A 17,215-nucleotide genomic window follows, 5' to 3' on the forward strand; every position below is an offset into this window, starting at 1 on the left:
AGTGCAACTGGCCATTGAATATGGTCACACAGCGCCTTTTAATTTAACTAAAGATGCTTCCTGCTCAACATAGGTGTGTTACAGCTTACAAAACTATTACCGGATCCAGGACACACAGGCACGAGGCGATGGTGGGCGATCCAGGTGGACCACATGCCCGCAGGCTACAGTGTCGTCGGACAGTCTCTGTGGCGCAACTGGTTAGCGCGTTCGGCTGTTAACCGAAAGGATGGTGGTTCGAGCCCACCCAGGGACGTTCTGCTTCTTGCTTATCACCCACTCAAGGCCCGAATTTCAAAATGCCGTGTCATTGAGCCCTTGTTCAGGAAAACGCTGTTCGATCGTAATCAATACGTCTTCCTGTGTGTTGGAGCCACAAGCAACTGTCTAGCTCCTTGTCCACAATGCACGAATGAACCACAAGCCTTTCCTGTGCTCAATATGACACCAAAACACTAAATGTGTGTAAGTCGTACAATACCACTACTGTGCATGGGCACATTTTCATTGTACTATCAAAGTTTTGAAAAGTGTCAGATCGGAAGTTATTGATGTCTTTCTGGTTCCACATGCCAGTTGAAAACTACTGACCTGTCAGATTTGACGTCAAGTAATAAATCCCAAGTTAACACAATGTTTCAGTCTGCCTGCAAGTATGGGTCTTTTGACAGTTCTCTTTGGATCTGGACTCGATTACTACACTGAAGCCTGAACCAAATTTGATCCTAGATTTCTCTCAAATGAAGGAGTGGGCAAAACACATACACAATAATAATCGTCATGTTTCAACCATTCATTTGGGTCAGGAGCACAGGTGCCACGGAGACAATAAAGGGTGCAGTTTATCACTTTCTCGGGTACTCCACCTTACATATCCCCAGCAGCGATCCACATTTGTGGTAAGTAGCACTTTCAAAACTGTTAGGGTTCAAAGCTGATCCAAAGTGGCCACTCTGTGAGTCAGTAGGCTAATGTGAGCCAAGTTGCAAGGTTGTCCTTAGCTGTGTGGTGAAAGATGTTTGGACTTTAGTGCAACTGGCCATTGAATATGGTCACACAGCGCCTTTTAATTTAACTAAAGATGCTTCCTGCTCAACATAGGTGTGTTACAGCTTACAAAACTATTACCGGATCCAGGACACACAGGCACGAGGCGATGGTGGGCGATCCAGGTGGACCACATGCCCGCAGGCTACAGTGTCGTCGGACAGTCTCTGTGGCGCAACTGGTTAGCGCGTTCGGCTGTTAACCGAAAGGATGGTGGTTCGAGCCCACCCAGGGACGTTCTGCTTCTTGCTTATCACCCACTCAAGGCCCGAATTTCAAAATGCCGTGTCATTGAGCCCTTGTTCAGGAAAACGCTGTTCGATCGTAATCAATACGTCTTCCTGTGTGTTGGAGCCACAAGCAACTGTCTAGCTCCTTGTCCACAATGCACGAATGAACCACAAGCCTTTCCTGTGCTCAATATGACACCAAAACACTAAATGTGTGTAAGTCGTACAATACCACTACTGTGCATGGGCACATTTTCATTGTACTATCAAAGTTTTGAAAAGTGTCAGATCGGAAGTTATTGATGTCTTTCTGGTTCCACATGCCAGTTGAAAACTACTGACCTGTCAGATTTGACGTCAAGTAATAAATCCCAAGTTAACACAATGTTTCAGTCTGCCTGCAAGTATGGGTCTTTTGACAGTTCTCTTTGGATCTGGACTCGATTACTACACTGAAGCCTGAACCAAATTTGATCCTAGATTTCTCTCAAATGAAGGAGTGGGCAAAACACATACACAATAATAATCGTCATGTTTCAACCATTCATTTGGGTCAGGAGCACAGGTGCCACGGAGACAATAAAGGGTGCAGTTTATCACTTTCTCGGGGTACTCCACCTTACATATCCCCAGCAGCGATCCACATTTGTGGTAAGTAGCACTTTCAAAACTGTTAGGGTTCAAAGCTGATCCAAAGTGGCCACTCTGTGAGTCAGTAGGCTAATGTGAGCCAAGTTGCAAGGTTGTCCTTAGCTGTGTGGTGAAAGATGTTTGGACTTTAGTGCAACTGGCCATTGAATATGGTCACACAGCGCCTTTTAATTTAACTAAAGATGCTTCCTGCTCAACATAGGTGTGTTACAGCTTACAAAACTATTACCGGATCCAGGACACACAGGCACGAGGCGATGGTGGGCGATCCAGGTGGACCACATGCCCGCAGGCTACAGTGTCGTCGGACAGTCTCTGTGGCGCTACTTGGGTCAGGAGAGTCTCCTTTTCTCCTCCAATCCGCAGTCTCTCTCTGTCCAATTGGTAATGGACATTGCCAAATCAGCTGCCTCCCTGTCCAATATGCTATTGGACCTCAGACCAATAAACCTACGGCATGGGCGGAGCCAACCGCGCGGAGCTTCTGTCGGACGAGCAACTTCGGATTTTCCCGTAATCTCATCGGTCGGAGAAAAACAGGGTGAGTATCTGTAATTTTTAAATTTATTTTAATGACCTGGTTAGTTTATCCCTGTGTCCTCTGTCAGAAAAAGATGTTCTGTCCTTCATTTTATGTTGTCTAAATATGTGAACTTTCGTTAGCTTAGCGAACCGAGAACACCGGTATGCTCGTTACTTTAGCTTTGTGTTTCTTTTCTGCAAGAAAATCACTTTGTTTAAAATAAGTCGAGTTAATTTCATGAAAGCGCGGGAGCTTTGCAAGATACTGTATATGGAGTTAATAATAAAAAAAAAAAATAAAAAAAAGCGTATCGTTGTGTGAAAACCCTGCAGCTAGCTGATGAATCGAACAGGAGCAACAGGTAACTAAAAAAATGTAAAGAACAGTGAGATAAACCTGCTTACAATTAAAGAACAGTCTAAAAAAATTAAAACGTATTTTAATTACAAAATTTGACTTGGACTTTTTGCGCCTTAATAAAGTTAAGGAATCCATTCCAAATTTACAGTAAGTGAATGATCTAATTAGTTTCACTGTACTCCTGTTACACTTTAATGAACACACAGTGTTTAAAGTCAAGCCTATCTTTAGATGACAACCAAGACCAAAAGCCACAAGGCCATGGGAGATTAGGAGTGGATGTCAAGGCTGAGGGCCTTTGCCAGCACTGGAGTTTGGCCCAGGGGAGCCGGCAACAGGCCAGCGCCAAGGCAACGGAAGTGGCATGACCTCTACCAAAAGGTACAGTGAATGGCCTTTACTGTTTTTGCTTGCCTTTACTGTTTTTGTGCATTAGTATGTAGATCTGTTGAAGAAAATGTGCACTGTGATGATGCATAGGATGTACATTTCACAAAGAACTGCAATCACTACACAGCAGGCTTAATAACATTGCTTTTGTTTTTAGATTGAGAAATGCCCCATGCAGGCCAAAGGTCAGTCTGGCTTGTTTGGTCAGGCCAGGACCTGCAGTTGTGGGTTGCACACCAAGGTGATCAGTTTTAACAATATTATATTCTTTCAAATCTTACATCACATGTCTGTTGCTGTGCTTTTGACACCCCATGCCCCACTTTTGCAGCCTGCCACCCAGTCATCTCCTCCCTCCACATCATCTGCAGCTTCAGCCTCTGCTCCTGAGGCCCGGACATATTTGCGTCCCCCTCTAAGTCTGTCCATGGTGAGTATTGCCTTAGCTATACATGCTGTATATAATTCCCACACTGCTTGCTTTAACATCAGTTTTCATTTGTGTCGTCTTACAGTTCACAAAATCCCACTATGGTGGCTCATTGTCATCTGCAGTGCAGCCAAATTTGGTGAAAAGAAGGACCCCCAGTCCTTCACCTGTGAGCACCCCCAGTCCTTCACCTGTGAGGACCTCCAGCCCTTCACTGTCTTCTCTGAGGACCCCCAGCGCTTCTGTGTCGTCTGTGAGGACACCCAGCCCTTCTGTGTCATCTGTGAGGACCCCCAGCCCTTCTGTGTCGTCTGTGAGGACACCCAGCCCTGCACCATCCCAGGGGAAGTTCCCAGTTTGGGAACAAAACCCTGTACAAGCTGACACATCTGTAAGTTCAGGAATCACAGCTCAGTTGTCCTCCAACTCTGTTTGTATGACATCTATTACAAGGTTATTCTGCATATAATAATAGGACTTTTGTTGGTTGTCATCTTGCACTCAGGGCGAACCGGGAGGACGTGAGTCATCCCATGCGGGATCCTCAGCTTCATTCTGGCTGCCGGGTGAGCTGAGCAAAACCATTCCTCTGCAGGACCAGAGGTGGATTGCCAACACCCTCTTTCACTCTGGGAAACTGCGGCCAGATTTGAAGCTGTGGTATGAGCCCCCTGTCCCAGCGCTCATTTACCATCAAACACCGACCCCAGAGCCTTTCTTCACCCATCGCCTGATGGTGTGGATGCCCTACCACCTGTGGAAGGTGAAGATCGCCTGCCCTACATGTGGAAAGCAGTTGACAGGCGCTGGGGTCCACAAAAGGGCACGGAAGGTCCTGGACATCGACCGGTACTACCTGCTGGTGACAGAGACACTCAGGTGCACTGTGTGTACAGAACTATCTGTCCACCAGTCAGACTGTCAGGGACCAGCTGGACCTCCCTCACCAGCAAATGTTCAGATTAATCCTGACCCGCAAGTGAGTGAAGCCGATTTGAATAAAGAATTTTTTCAGTTATTTATACAACTTAAAAACTGTCCCATCATAAACATGTTACTAATCATTCACAATGCTTCAACACAGGTACGCCTGTGACATCCGTGTCATCAGGCTGCTTCGGGACAGGACCCTGGGCAACAGTCCAGCGCGGCTGGTGAAGCAGCTAAGGGAGAACCATGGGGAGGAGTGGCTCGACAGGCTGGTACACTATCTGGGGGAGTGTGCTGAGTTTGTGGATAAGCCAAGCCTCCTCCGGGTTGTCTGCCGGGAGCCCCCGGAGCCGATGGACATCCCCACCAGTCGCTGGCTGTTGGTCGTTTATGGACGGGACATCCTCTCAAGGTTGGACCACATAAAGGCCAGAATAACCTCTACGTTTGGGTCCATCCTTAGGGGGATCCAATTAAAACAATAAACAATCAACAATGCTTAAATAAATTGTAACAGTTTCTGTACTACTGCCAGACATTTTATGTAAAAACATTTTGTGTAAAGAGTTTTTCTATCTCGATTGTTGTCACATCACAGATCACAAAGAAGCTGGCCGGCACCTGCAGGGGCACAGCTCTCTGGCTAACCTCTGTCAGCAACGAGGTCGGCCAGATCCTGAACAGCGTCTTGACTGTGCAAGAGGGGTCGGGACTAAACAGGATGGCGTCGGGCCTGATGGAGCGGTACCGCCAGGCATTTGTGTCACCCCCACTTCTTATGTATGTGGACTGTGGATGCTGTGTGGAAGAGGGGGCCAGCAAACTGCAAGTGAGGTTTGGGGAATGGTCAGACCTCCACATTCGTCTGGACATCTGGCACTTTATGAGGAGGCTGGCTGTGGGCTGCACCACCGATGCCCATCCCCTCTACCCTACCTTCATGGGCTGCCTCTCCGCCTGCATCTTTGAGTGGGATGCTGGGGATCTCGCTCTTTTGAGGCAGGCGAAGAGAGAACAGCTCAGACTGGAGGGTGTGCCTGGCATCACTGATCTCCTGGTGGACAGGAGAATCAGTAAAAAAGAGCTCAGCCAACACTGCAGACGGAGGACACGGGGTGAGGAGGCCACCACCCGCCTGATTGACCGGCTGCTGCAGGAACTGGGAGGGGCGAAAGGAAGGGACCTGATGGGTGTGCCTCTGCTGGACATGGTGCGGATGGAGCACATCTGGAGAGTGCAGAAACGCCATGTCAGGTGCATCCAGGAAATCCCAGGTGTGCAGCTGTACACTGAGACAGGCACCACCACCACCAAGGGAGGTATCGTGCTCAGAAAGTACCGCTGTGCCAGAGGGTCCACTTCCCTAGAGTCTTTCCATTGCCATCTGAACAGGTTCATTCCAGGTTAGAAGTTGGTTAGTAGCTCTTATGTGTGTCACTGTATTGAAAGAAAATATAATTCAGAATGGAACAACTGACACAAACATGCCTTGGCATGAATATGTTTTCTGAGGAACAAGTGCAAATGCACCTAATTTCCAGCTGTACCTCTTGGAAGGCCTGAACAGGTGGAACCAGGACCGGGGAAGTGCAGCAGTAACCTGCAGGCCCTCTTCTCTCCTGACATACGCTGGGCATGTAGCTCAGTGCGTAAACACCCTCAGCTCAAAGGTGTTGAGTAGACCGTATCTGCCAGCCTTCAGGCCACTGGCTAATACACTGGTATGATTATTTTATATCAAGTTGTCTGTAACTAAAGCAAATCACACGCTCACAACACCGAACAAGTTGTCTTTATTTGTTAATGATGTGAGAACTAATAACATGCTGTGTGTCTGTCGGATATTTTTCACAGGAGAGCTCATCGGGGTTGATTACATGCTGAGCCAGACTGGACAGCCCCTCAACGTGTCCCCCGACTCAGAGGAGACAGACAACATGCTTGAGGAGGTGGGTGAGGGGGAGCAAGACGAAGACGAGGGTTTTGAAGAAGACCAAGAACTGGAGTTCATCACTCCATCTCTCCTCAATGACCTGAATTTTTCAACCACCTGCCAGCCTGCTGTGCCCTCCACACCTGCTTCTCTTTTCACTGCTCCCACTTTGGACCCTGCCTCCACCTCCTCCCCCTCCTCCTCCTCCTCATTCACTGGTACCTCCCAGGCTGCTGCCCCACTGCCCCCGCTGGATGTCTCCTCATCTTCCAGTGATCCTGGGGTAAATAAAGCCCACAGATGTTTCATTAAATGAATCCACTCTGCCTGCTCACAGTCAGACCTCATTGTTTTTTGTTTGGTTTTTTCAGGCTTTTGATGAGTCTGGTGTTCCAGGGATGGACAGGGTCGACAGCCTGGCAGAGTATCTGGTTGAACTGAGGAACCAGCCCTCTCTTGCCCTCAACAACCAGCAGGTTAGTAGCATTTATTATTTCCTGCCCCACCTCCTCCCCTTAGCCTTATGTTTCTGACTTTGGGTGTCACCTTACCATCTGCTGGGGTTGCTGCCCAGCTCTTGCCCCTGCTCCTGCTACCCTCCGCAAACGAACCCGCGAAGTATTGCATGATACATGCAATAAATGTGGACAGTTTAGGACAATGGAAACTGGGCACAGCCAATACAAAGGCATTGTGTACTGGCCCTCTGTAGAGACTGTTCCCAAAGAGCAATGGTTGGAGGATATTAAAAAAAACAAAACAATAACTGTCCTCCTCTGACCCTCCCTTTTAAAGGGACAGAGGTAATTTTGTACATAGTTGAAATTATTTTGCATGTGTTGTGTACAAGCATATTTATATCCTCCTAAGACCCGACAATTCACTTTTGTCCTCTGTGCAGGACATAAGTCTCAGACCTCTAAGTCAAGCATTGTTGACAGTATGTGATTACTACTTTTCCTATAAGAAACATCTTGAACTCTCTTCTGATGCCCCTGTTGTGGGGGTGTGGCCAACACAGCACATGCAGTGTCTTTTCAAAATGGAGGGAATTTCAATTTTCATGTTTTACAACAACCAGAGAGATAAGTCAACAACTTTTGACTGATATCTTTTTCCTGTTAATAAAAATCAAATTACTAAGACTTTTTGAAAGACACAGCAATTTTAATCCTTTAAAAACACAACTTTTATGTGCTGTCCTTATAGGTGGACAACAGGACTTGCTAACTATTTCTGTTACATCAGGGAGCAGAGGGCTAAGTGAGGTGGAGAGGATTTTACAAAGATCTGGAGGGAGATTCAGACCTAGAGCTGTCTGAGAAAGAGCTAGATGAAGTGGAGATAGTGGGGAAGATCAACACTCGAAGGATGAGTCTGACCCTGAACCTGATTCTGAGCCAGGATAAAGGGAGTAATAACAATTGTATGTTATGACCAGGAACAATGTGTAAGCTAGGGTTGGGAACTTCGTTAGTATTACAGTGTGTAAAAATGGGAACAGGGACCATTATGAAGAATCAAATCCCTTCACTGTGCAAACCGAAGATGTCAGATGACACCAAGGTGCAAAAACAAAGAAGAGGTTGTTGTGGCTTTTGCCCGGTCGAGTCCCCGACTCCGCGACCGTGCTCCGTCCACGAGAAGGGGCGCGCCTCCCGGCTGGAGCTCCTGTTCTGCCTCCCTCTCTCCTTCTCCTCCCCGGTCGGCTCCGGCTGGACAGTTAACTTCACTCGCGCTTAGAGAGAATCTGACTCCGATACTTTCTTTAAATGATTTATTGCAGTGCACAAAGGTTGCTGGTAAAATCAGACCGCACGAACTGACCAGAATTCTGCTACGCAGGACTCTTTAAGCTCGTCTCTCGACCCCTCCTCTCCTTCCAAAAACTCTCTCTTCCACATCTGGTTTCTATCAGACCTTTCTCCCACATAAACACACACTCTTTAGCCTCATGATTCCCCTCAGCTCCCCAACGCACACACATCTGCTTGCACAATCCTTGTAGGGGAAAAACATCTCCTGATCTTTCCAGTCACAGAGCTTCTGTTTACTCTGGCTTGTTTTCTCGCATTCCGTCCCGGTCATCTCGCCCTCGAGTTGGTCACGTAGCTCTTTTTAATCAGAAAGGGTCGTTTAGCGAACAGTGTCCTGAACTGACTTTTTCACCACAAGGTCAAGCTAAAATGTAGGGCTGAATGATATGGCCTAAAAATAAAATCTCAGATTTTTTATAACCAAATTCGATTTCCGATTTTAATCGATTTTTTTCTTTTCTTTTACAAAACATAAATAAATTTATTAAAAACATTTATTTGTTTATATAATGAATGCCAGCAAAAATAAAGCATATAATGTCATAACTTTTTCACCATATAAACGACTTCATATCTTACATTGAAATATGCAACACTGCATCTGCATCCATGATCTCTTTCCATCTGGATCCTTATCGTACAGGATCCACTGCAGAAATAATTCCCCTGATGAAGGAAAGGCTAAGTCTGCTGCTAACTATGGAAAAAAATCCAGATTTTCATAAAAATAAATAGCTAGAAATGCAAAATTCGATTTATCGATTTTATCGATTAATTGCCCAGCCATAATAAAATGATTGTCAGAAAAACATATGAGGTTGCCAAATTACAGTTTTAAAGTTCAAAGAGAAATGTCCCTGGTACCCAGAACCAGAGAATTCATTGTAGTTTCTTCATTTACTGTCTTAATCTTAATCTCTGTCTTAATCTATGTTTTGTAAATAGTTCCTGTGAAAAAAGAAGATGAATGAATGAGAGAATGATTGACTGTCTGAATCCCTGACCAAAATATTTTTTGTAAAATAAAAGTTTGGTTGTTACAAAGTGGCTGTTTTTTGTTGTTTTTAAAAAAATGTCCACACATGTTTGGAAACATTGCAATGATGTGAGCATTTTATTTAATAATAATGATAAATAGTAATAATTTGGCATGGTTTATATTTATTCTAATAAAATAATAATATAATAAATATATATATATATATATATATATATATATATATATATATATATATATATATAACAAACAATAACAAATATTATATATATAAAAAATTGTTCCTTTATCTCTCATCATTTGAGGTAGGCAGTAGCGCAGAGGTTCTTGCCTAGGGACCCACACTTGAAGTTGGTAATTGCCCCGGCCTAGATGTTAAAACCAGGACTCCTGCATGAAAGTCAGATGACTTACTCACTGAGCTACCCAGCTGCTAAAAGTTATGAACAGAATCAGTGACAAAGGGCAGCCTTGGCAGAGTCCAACCCACACTGGAAACGATTCTAATTTACTGTCGGCAATGCACACCAAGCTCTGACACCGGTCATACAGGGACCGGACAGCTCGTACAAGTGGGTTCGGCACCCCATACTCCCGGAGTACCCTCAACAAGAGTCCCCGGGGGACACGGCCGAATTTTTGAAGAGGGGGACCACCACCCCAGTCTGCCATTCCAGAGGAACTGTCCCCGATGTCCACACGATGCTGCAGAGGCGTGTCAGCCAAGATAGCCCTACAGCATCCAGAGCATTAAGGAACTCTGAGCAGACCTCATCCACCCCCCGGGGCCCTGCCACCGAGGAGCTTTTTAACCACCTCAGCGACCTCAGCCCCAGAGAAGGAAGAGCCAGTACCGGAAGACGTGTTGGTGGGATTGAGAAGGTCTTCAAAGTATTCCCTCACAACGTCCCGAGTCAAGGTCAGCAGCCCCCCATCCCCACTGTACACAATGTTAATGGAGCACTGCTTTCCCCTCTTGAGCCATCGGATGGTGGACTAGAACCTCCTTGAAGCCGTCTGGAAGTCATTCTCCAGGGCCTCTCCAAACTCCTCCCATGCCCGAGTTTTAGTCTTAGCGACCGCCGAAGCTGCGCTCCACTTAGCCCACCGATACCCATCAGCTGCCGCTGGAGTCCCACAGGCCAAAAAGACCCGACAGGACTCCTTCTTCAGCTTGACGGCATCTCTTACTGCTGGTGTGCACCAACGAGTTCAGGGGTTACCGCCACAACAGGCACCAACGACCCTACGGCCACAGCTGCGGATGGCTGCCTCAACAATAGAGGCACAGAACACAGCCCATTCGGACTCAATGTCCCCCGCTTCGCACGGGACATGGTTAAAGCTCTGCCGGAGATGGGAGTTGAAACTCTGTTTCTGACAGGGGACTCTGCCAGATGTTCCCAGCAGACCCTCACAACAGGCTTGGGTCTGCCAGGCCCGACCGGCATCCTCCCACACAATCTGAGCCAACTCACCACCAGGTGGTGATCAGTTGACAGTTCCGCACCTCTCTTCAACCGAGTGTCCAGAACATGTGGCCATAAGTCTGATAATACGACTACAAAGTCGATCATTGAACTGCGGCCTACAGTGCCCTGGTGCCAAGTGCACATGTGGGCACTCTTATGTATGAACAGGGTGTTTGTTATGGACAGTCCATGATAAGCACAGAAGTCCAACAACAAAACACCACTCGGATATAGATTAGGGGGGCCGTTCCTCCAAATCACGCCCATCCAGGTTTCGCTGTCATTGCCCACGTGGGCAGTAAAATCCCCCAGCAGAACGAGGGAGTCCCCGGAAGGAGTGCTCTCCAACACGACCTCCAAGGACTCCAAAAAGGGTGGATACTCTATGGAACTCTGGAACTGCTATTTGGTGCATAAGCACAAACAACAGTAAGGACCCGCCCCCCCACCAGAAGGCGGAGGGAGGCTACCCTTTCGTCCACCGGGGTAAACCCCAACGTACAGGCGTCGAGGTGAGTCCAACTATATCTAGCCAGAACCGTTCAACCTTGCGCACCAGCTCAGGCTCCTTCTCAGCTAGAGAGGTGACATTCCACGTCCCTAGAGCTAGCTTTTGCAGCCGAGGATCAGACCACCAGGGTCCCCGCCTCTGGCAGCTGCCAAGCTCACACTGCACTCAACCCCTATGGCCCCTCCTGCAGTTGGTGAACCCACAGGAGGCTCGCCTCCGTGCCCCACCTCCAGGCCCTGACGATCCTAGCGGCTGTGTTGGGGGCTCATGCCCCTGGTAGGGTCCCCCATGGCAAACAGGTGTCTAGGGGAGGGACCAGACGAAGTGTGACTCAAATCACCCCTATAATGTGGAGAAAGAAAGGACCAGGGTTTCTCTTGCCCGGACATGGGTCACGGGGGCCCCCCTCTGGTTACCATGGCTTGGCCTTTTATTGATGACCCTGCAGAGGGCGCAAGCTTAATTCAAAGTTTATTCAGGCCACCAGTCCCGCAGGTTTTTAGGGGGAGGACCCACCAGTAGCAGTGGTCTCTGACGTTGTCTTGGTATCTACAGAGCAACATATTTACAGCTCAACATGTTTAGAACAAACATTTCTTCAAAGATTCCTCCCACTCTGAGACATGTTCTGGTTCTTTATTTCCACCTGCTGCAGGTGAAAAGGTTCCAGGTGTAAAATGTTTCAGGAAAAGTTAAACTTGTCTTGAGCAACAGAAACTACTGCTGAAGACCAGGTCAACATTGGAGATGGAAAGGACAGAAAAGGAGCGGCACGAGACTTTTGTACAGTACCGTGTTGGAAGAAGATGATGGTGGTTCCTGCAGGTTTTCTTCCAGATGTTTTAAAAGCCGATGGTGGTGGCTGCAGGTGGAGACAGGTGGGTGGTGCCTTGCAAGCCGATGGTGGTGGCTGCAGGTGGAGACGGGAGGGTGGTGCCTTGCAAGCCGATGGTGGTGGCTGCAGGTGGAGACGGGAGGGTGGTGCCTTGCAAGCCGATGGTGGTGGCTGCAGGTGGAGACGGGAGGGTGGTGCCTTGCAAGCCGATGGTGGTGGCTGCAGGAAGAGACAGGAGGGTGGAGCTTTGCAAGCCGATGGTAGTGGCTGCAGGTGGAGACAGGAAGGTGGTGTGTTGCAAGCCGATGGTGGTGACTGCAGGTGGAGACAGGTGGGTGGTGCCTTGCAAGCCGATGGTGGTGGCTGCAGAGGGAGACAGGAGGGTGGTGCGTTGCAAGCCGATGGTGGTGGCTGCAGGTGGAGACGGGAGGGTGGTGCTTTGCAAGCCGATGGTGGTGGCTGCAGGTGGAGATGGGAAGGTGGTGAGTTGCAAGCAGATGGCGGTGGCTGCAGGTGGAGACAGGAGGGTGGTGCTTTGCAAGCCGATGGTGGTGGCTGCAGGTGGAGGCGGGAGGGTGGTGCTTTGCAAGCCGATGGTGGTGGCTGCAGTTGGAGACGGGAAGGAGGCGCGTTGCAAGCCGATGGTGATGGCTGCAGGTGGAGACAGGAGGGTGGTGCTTTGCAAGCCGGTGGTGGTGGCTGCAGGTGGAGACAGGTGGGTGGGGCTATGGAATCCAATGGTCGTGGCTGCAGGAAGAGACAGGAGGGTGGTGCGTTGCAAGCCGATGGTGGTGGCTGCAGGTGGAGATGGGAAGATGGTGAGTTGCAAGCAGATGGCGGTGGCTGCAGGTGGAGACAGGAGGGTGGAGCTCTGCAAGCCGATGGTGGTGGCTGCAGGTGGAGACAGGAGAGTGGGGCTTTGGAAGCTGATGTTGGTGGCAGCAGGTGGAGACAGGTGGGTGGGGCTTTGTAAGCCGATGGTGGTGGCTGCAGGTGGAGACACGTGGGTGGGGCTTTGCAAGCCGATGGCGGTGGCTGCAGGAGGAGACAGGTGGGTGGTGCCTTGCAAGCCGATGGTGGTGGGTGCAGAGGGAGACAGAAGGGTGGTGCTTTGCAAGCCGATGGTGGTGGCTGCAGGTGGACGAGGGAGGGTGGTGCTTTGCAAGCCGATGGTGGTGGCTGCAGGTGGAGACACGTGGGTGGGGCTTTGTAAGCTGATAGTGGTGTCTGTAGGTGGAGACAGGTGGGTGGTGCTTTGCAAGCCGATGGTGGTGGCTGCAGGTGGAGACGGGAAGGTGGTGCCTCGAAAGCCGATGGTGGTGGCTGCAGGTGGAGACGGGAGAGTGGTGCTTTGCAAGCCAATGTTGGTGGCTGCAGGTGGAGACAGGTGGTTGGGGCTTTGTAAGCCGATGGTGGTGGCTGCAGGTGGAGATGGGAGGGTGGTGCTTTGCAAGCCGATGGTGGTGGCTGCAGGTGGAGACAGGTGGGTGGGGCTATGGAAGCCAATGGTCGTGGCTGCAGGAAGAGACAGGAGAGTGTTGCTTTGCAAGCCGATGTTGGTGGCTGCAGGTGGAGACACGTGGGTTGGGGCTATGTAAGCCGATGGTGGTGGCTGTAGGTGGAGACGGGTGGGTGGGGCTTTGTAAGCCGATGGTGGTGACTGCAGGTGGACACAGGTGGGTGGTGCATTGCAAGCCGATGATGGTGGCTGCAGGTGGAGATAGGTGGGTGGGGCTTTGCAAGCCAATGGCGGCTGCAGGTGGAGACGGGAGGGTGGTGCTTTGCAAGCCGATGGTGGTGGCTGCAGGTGGAGACGGGACGGTGGTGCGTTGCAAGCCGATGGTGGTGGCTGCAGGTGGAGACGGGAAGGTGGTGCGTTGCAAGCCGATGGTGGTGGCTGCAGGTGGAGACAGGTGGGTGGTGCTTTGCAAGCCGATGGTGGTGGCTGCAGGTGGAGGCAGGAGGGTGGTCCTTTGGAAGCCGATGGTGGTGGCTGCAGGTGGAGACGGGAGGGTGGCGCGTTGCAAGACAATGGTTGTGGCTGCAGGTGGAGACAGGTGGGTGGCGCTTTGCAAGCCGATGGTGGTGGCTGCAGGTGGAGACAGGTGGGTGGTGCTTTGCAAGCCGATGGTGGTGGCTGCAGGTGGAGACGGGACGGTGGTGCGTTGCAAGCCGATGGTGGTGGCTGCAGGTGGAGACGTGAAGGTGGTGCGTTGCAAGCCGATGGTGGTGGCTGCAGGTGGAGACAGGAGAGTGGTGCATTGCAAGCCGATGTTGGTGGCTGCAGGTGGAGACAGGTGGTTGGGGCTTTGTAAGCCGATGGTGGTGGCTGCAGGTGGAGACACGTGGGTGGCGCGTTGCAAGACAATGGTTGTGGCTGCAGGTGGAGACAGGTGGGTGGCGCTTTGCAAGCCGATGGTGGTGGCTGCAGGTGGAGACAGGTGGGTGGTGCTTTGCAAGCCGATGGTGGTGGCTGCAGGTGGAGACGGGACGGTGGTGCGTTGCAAGCCGATGGTGGTGGCTGCAGGTGGAGACGTGAAGGTGGTGCGTTGCAAGCCGATGGTGGTGGCTGCAGGTGGAGACGGGACGGTGGTGCGTTGCAAGCCGATGGTGGTGGCTGCAGGTGGAGACGTGAAGGTGGTGCGTTGCAAGCCGATGGTGGTGGCTGCAGGTGGAGACGGGACGGTGGTGCGTTGCAAGCCGATGGTGGTGGCTGCAGGTGGAGACGTGAAGGTGGTGCGTTGCAAGCCGATGGTGGTGGCTGCAGGTGGAGACAGGAGAGTGGTGCATTGCAAGCCGATGTTGGTGGCTGCAGGTGGAGACAGGTGGTTGGGGCTTTGTAAGCCGATGGTGGTGGCTGCAGGTGGAGACACGTGGGTGGGGCTTTGTAAGCCGATGGTGGTGGCTGCAGGTGGAGACAGGTGGGTGGGGCTTTGTAATCTGATGGTGGTGACTGCAGGTGGACACAGGTGGGTGGTGCGTTGCAAGCCAATGTTGGTGGCTGCAGGTGGAGATAGGTGGGTGGGGCATTGCAAGCCAATGGTGGTGGCTGCAGGAACAGACAGGAGGGTGGAGCTTTGCAAGCCGATGGTAGTGGCTGCAGGTGGAGACAGGTGGGTGGTGCCTTGCAAGCCGATGGTGGTGGCTGCAGGAAGAGACAGGAGGGTGGAGCTTTGCAAGCCGATGGTGGTGGCTGCAGGTGGGTGGGGCTTTGTAAGCCGATGATGGTGGCTGCAGGTGGGTGGCGCTTTGCAAGCCGATGGTGGTGGCTGACAGGTGGAGACAGGTGGGTGGTGCTTTGCAAGCCGATAGTGGTGGCTGCAGGTGGAGGAAGGAGGGTGGTGCCTTGTAAGCCGATGGGGGGTGGCTGCAGGAGGAGACGGGACGGTGGAGCTTTGCAAGCTGATGGTGGTGGCTGCAGGTGGAGACAGGTGGGTGGTGCTTTCCAAGCCGATGGTGGTGGCTGCAGGTGGAGGCGGGAGGGTGGTGCCTTGCAAGCCGATGGTGGTGGCTGCAGGTTGTTGGGGCTTTGTAAGCCGATGATGGTGGCTGCAGGTGGAGACAGGTGGGTGGCGCTTTGCAAGCCGATGGTGGTGGCCGCAGGTGGAGACAGGTGGGTGGTGCTTTGCAAGCCCATGGTGGTGGCTGCAGGTGGAGACAGGTGGGTGGTGCTTTGCAAGCCGATGGTGGTGGCTGCAGGTGGAGACAGGTGGGTGGTGCTTTGCAAGCCGATGGTGGTGGCTGCAGGTGGAGGCAGGAGGGTGGTCCTTTGGAAGCCGATGGTGGTGGCTGCAGGTCGAGACGGGAGGGTGGTCCTTTGGAAGCCGATGGTGGTGGCTGCAGGTGGAGACGGGAGGGTGGCGCGTTGCAAGACAATGGTGGTGGCTGCAGGTGGAGACAGGTGGGTGGTGCTTTGCAAGCCTAAGGTGGTGGCTGCAGGTGGAGACAGGTGGGTGGTGCTTTGCAAGCCCATGCTGGTGGCTGCAGGTGGAGACAGGTGGGTGGTGCTTTGCAAGCCGATGGTGGTGGCTGCAGGTGGAGGCAGGAGGGTGGTCCTTTGGAAGCCGATGGTGGTGGCTGCAGGTGGAGACGGGAGGGTGTCGCGTTGCAAGACAATGGTGGTGGCTGCAGGTGGAGACAGGTGGGTGGCGCTTTGCAAGCCGATGGTGGTGGCTGCAGGTGGAGACAGGTGGGTGGTGCTTTGCAAGCCGATGGTGGTGGCTGCAGGTGGAGACAGGTGGGTGGTGCTTTGCAAGCCGATGGTGGTGGCTGCAGGTGGAGGCAGGAGGGTGGTCCTTTGGAAGCCGATGGTGGTGGCTGCAGGTGGAGACGGGAGGGTGGCGCGTTGCAAGCCGATGGTGGTGGCTGCAGGTGGAGACAGGTGGGTGGGGCATTGCAAGACGATGGTGGTGGCTGCAGGTGGAGACAGGTGGGTGGGGCATTGCAAGACGATGGTGGTGGCTGCAGGTGGAGACAGGTGAGTGGGGTATTGTAAGCCGATGGTGGTGGCTGCAGGTGGAGACAGGTTGGTGGTGCTTTGCAAGCCGATGGTGGTGGCTGCAGGAGGAGACGGGAGGGTGGAGTGTTGCAAGCCGATGGTGGTGGCTGCAAGTGGAGGTAGATGGTGCACACTGCAGAGGGACAGTAAAGAAAACTATTTTGAATTTTTAAATTAAACTTTGAATGAACTATTTACATGTAAAATGAAAAAAAAAAATAAAACATGAAAGAACAAAAGTGAACTATATACAAAAGTTAAACATTTCATTGAAATGTAAAACTTAGTGAAGTGGTGATCTCCGGCGGGGTCCCAGAACTTCTGGTCAACCCTCTCGAACCACACTTCAAGACGGCCACTCAGACGCCTACAAGAGACAGAAGAAGCATGAATGACATCGTGATAATAAATAAATTACTCAGCAGCTTTTTTTAAATCGGGTCAACTTTTAGTTTTCTATTCAAACAGAAAGTGTGTCAGCCTTTCTTCCCCAGACAGACACAGAACGGGCTGAAAACTAAAAGTCCTGCCACCCATTCTAGTTTCAGAAATTCTCGGTACCACAAGTTGTCTGATGTTTTGGGAATGATG

General features: G+C 51.0%; 2 protein-coding genes and 2 non-coding genes across 4 annotated transcripts; all 4 read left to right on the top strand.

Moving 5' to 3' along the window:
• Window positions 1-182: 182 nt before the first annotated feature.
• Window positions 183-256, top strand: trnan-guu. Its single transcript has one exon. It is a non-coding gene; the product is annotated as a tRNA-Asn (tRNA).
• A 954-nt stretch (window positions 257-1,210) lies between these two features.
• Window positions 1,211-1,284, top strand: trnan-guu. The gene has a single exon. It is a non-coding gene; the product is annotated as a tRNA-Asn (tRNA).
• Window positions 1,285-3,090: 1,806 nt separating this feature from the next.
• On the top strand, window positions 3,091-4,398 carry LOC121643498 (putative uncharacterized protein DDB_G0290521). The gene is made up of 6 exons (XM_041990944.1): window positions 3,091-3,192; window positions 3,359-3,442; window positions 3,533-3,631; window positions 3,717-4,022; window positions 4,137-4,291; window positions 4,395-4,398. The coding sequence occupies exons 1-6, from the start codon at window positions 3,091-3,093 to the stop codon at window positions 4,396-4,398; spliced, it is 750 nt and encodes a 249-aa protein (XP_041846878.1).
• A 7,793-nt stretch (window positions 4,399-12,191) lies between these two features.
• Window positions 12,192-14,761, top strand: LOC121643499. Its single transcript, XM_041990945.1, has 9 exons — window positions 12,192-12,591; window positions 12,880-12,927; window positions 13,024-13,071; window positions 13,168-13,311; window positions 13,360-13,609; window positions 13,803-13,840; window positions 13,886-13,933; window positions 14,366-14,670; window positions 14,750-14,761. Exons 1-9 carry the CDS (start codon window positions 12,192-12,194, stop codon window positions 14,759-14,761), a joined length of 1,293 nt encoding a protein of 430 aa, XP_041846879.1.
• The last annotated feature ends 2,454 nt before the right edge of the window (window positions 14,762-17,215 follow it).

Source organism: Melanotaenia boesemani, chromosome 7 (genome assembly GCF_017639745.1).
Source record: "Melanotaenia boesemani isolate fMelBoe1 chromosome 7, fMelBoe1.pri, whole genome shotgun sequence".
In the NCBI taxonomy this organism is placed as follows: Eukaryota; Metazoa; Chordata; class Actinopteri; order Atheriniformes; family Melanotaeniidae; genus Melanotaenia; species Melanotaenia boesemani.

Excerpts from the sequence above, each read along its gene's own strand:
- LOC121643498 (XM_041990944.1), top strand. The coding sequence starts at position 3,091 with ATGTCAAGGCTGAGGGCCTTTGCCAGCACTGGAGTTTGGCCCAGGGGA. Across the intron at positions 3,443-3,532 it reads GTTGTGGGTTGCACACCAAG|CCTGCCACCCAGTCATCTCC; the intron begins GTGATCAGTTTT and ends CCACTTTTGCAG. Across the intron at positions 4,023-4,136 it reads CTGTACAAGCTGACACATCT|GGCGAACCGGGAGGACGTGA; the intron begins GTAAGTTCAGGA and ends TCTTGCACTCAG.
- LOC121643499 (XM_041990945.1), top strand. The coding sequence starts at position 12,192 with ATGGTGGTGGCTGCAGGTGGAGACGGGAGGGTGGTGCCTTGCAAGCCG. Across the intron at positions 12,928-13,023 it reads GCCGATGGTGGTGGCTGCAG|GTGGAGACAGGAGAGTGGGG; the intron begins GTGGAGATGGGA and ends TGGTGGCTGCAG. Across the intron at positions 13,934-14,365 it reads GCCGATGGTGGTGGCTGCAG|GTGGAGACAGGAGAGTGGTG; the intron begins GTGGAGACGGGA and ends TGGTGGCTGCAG.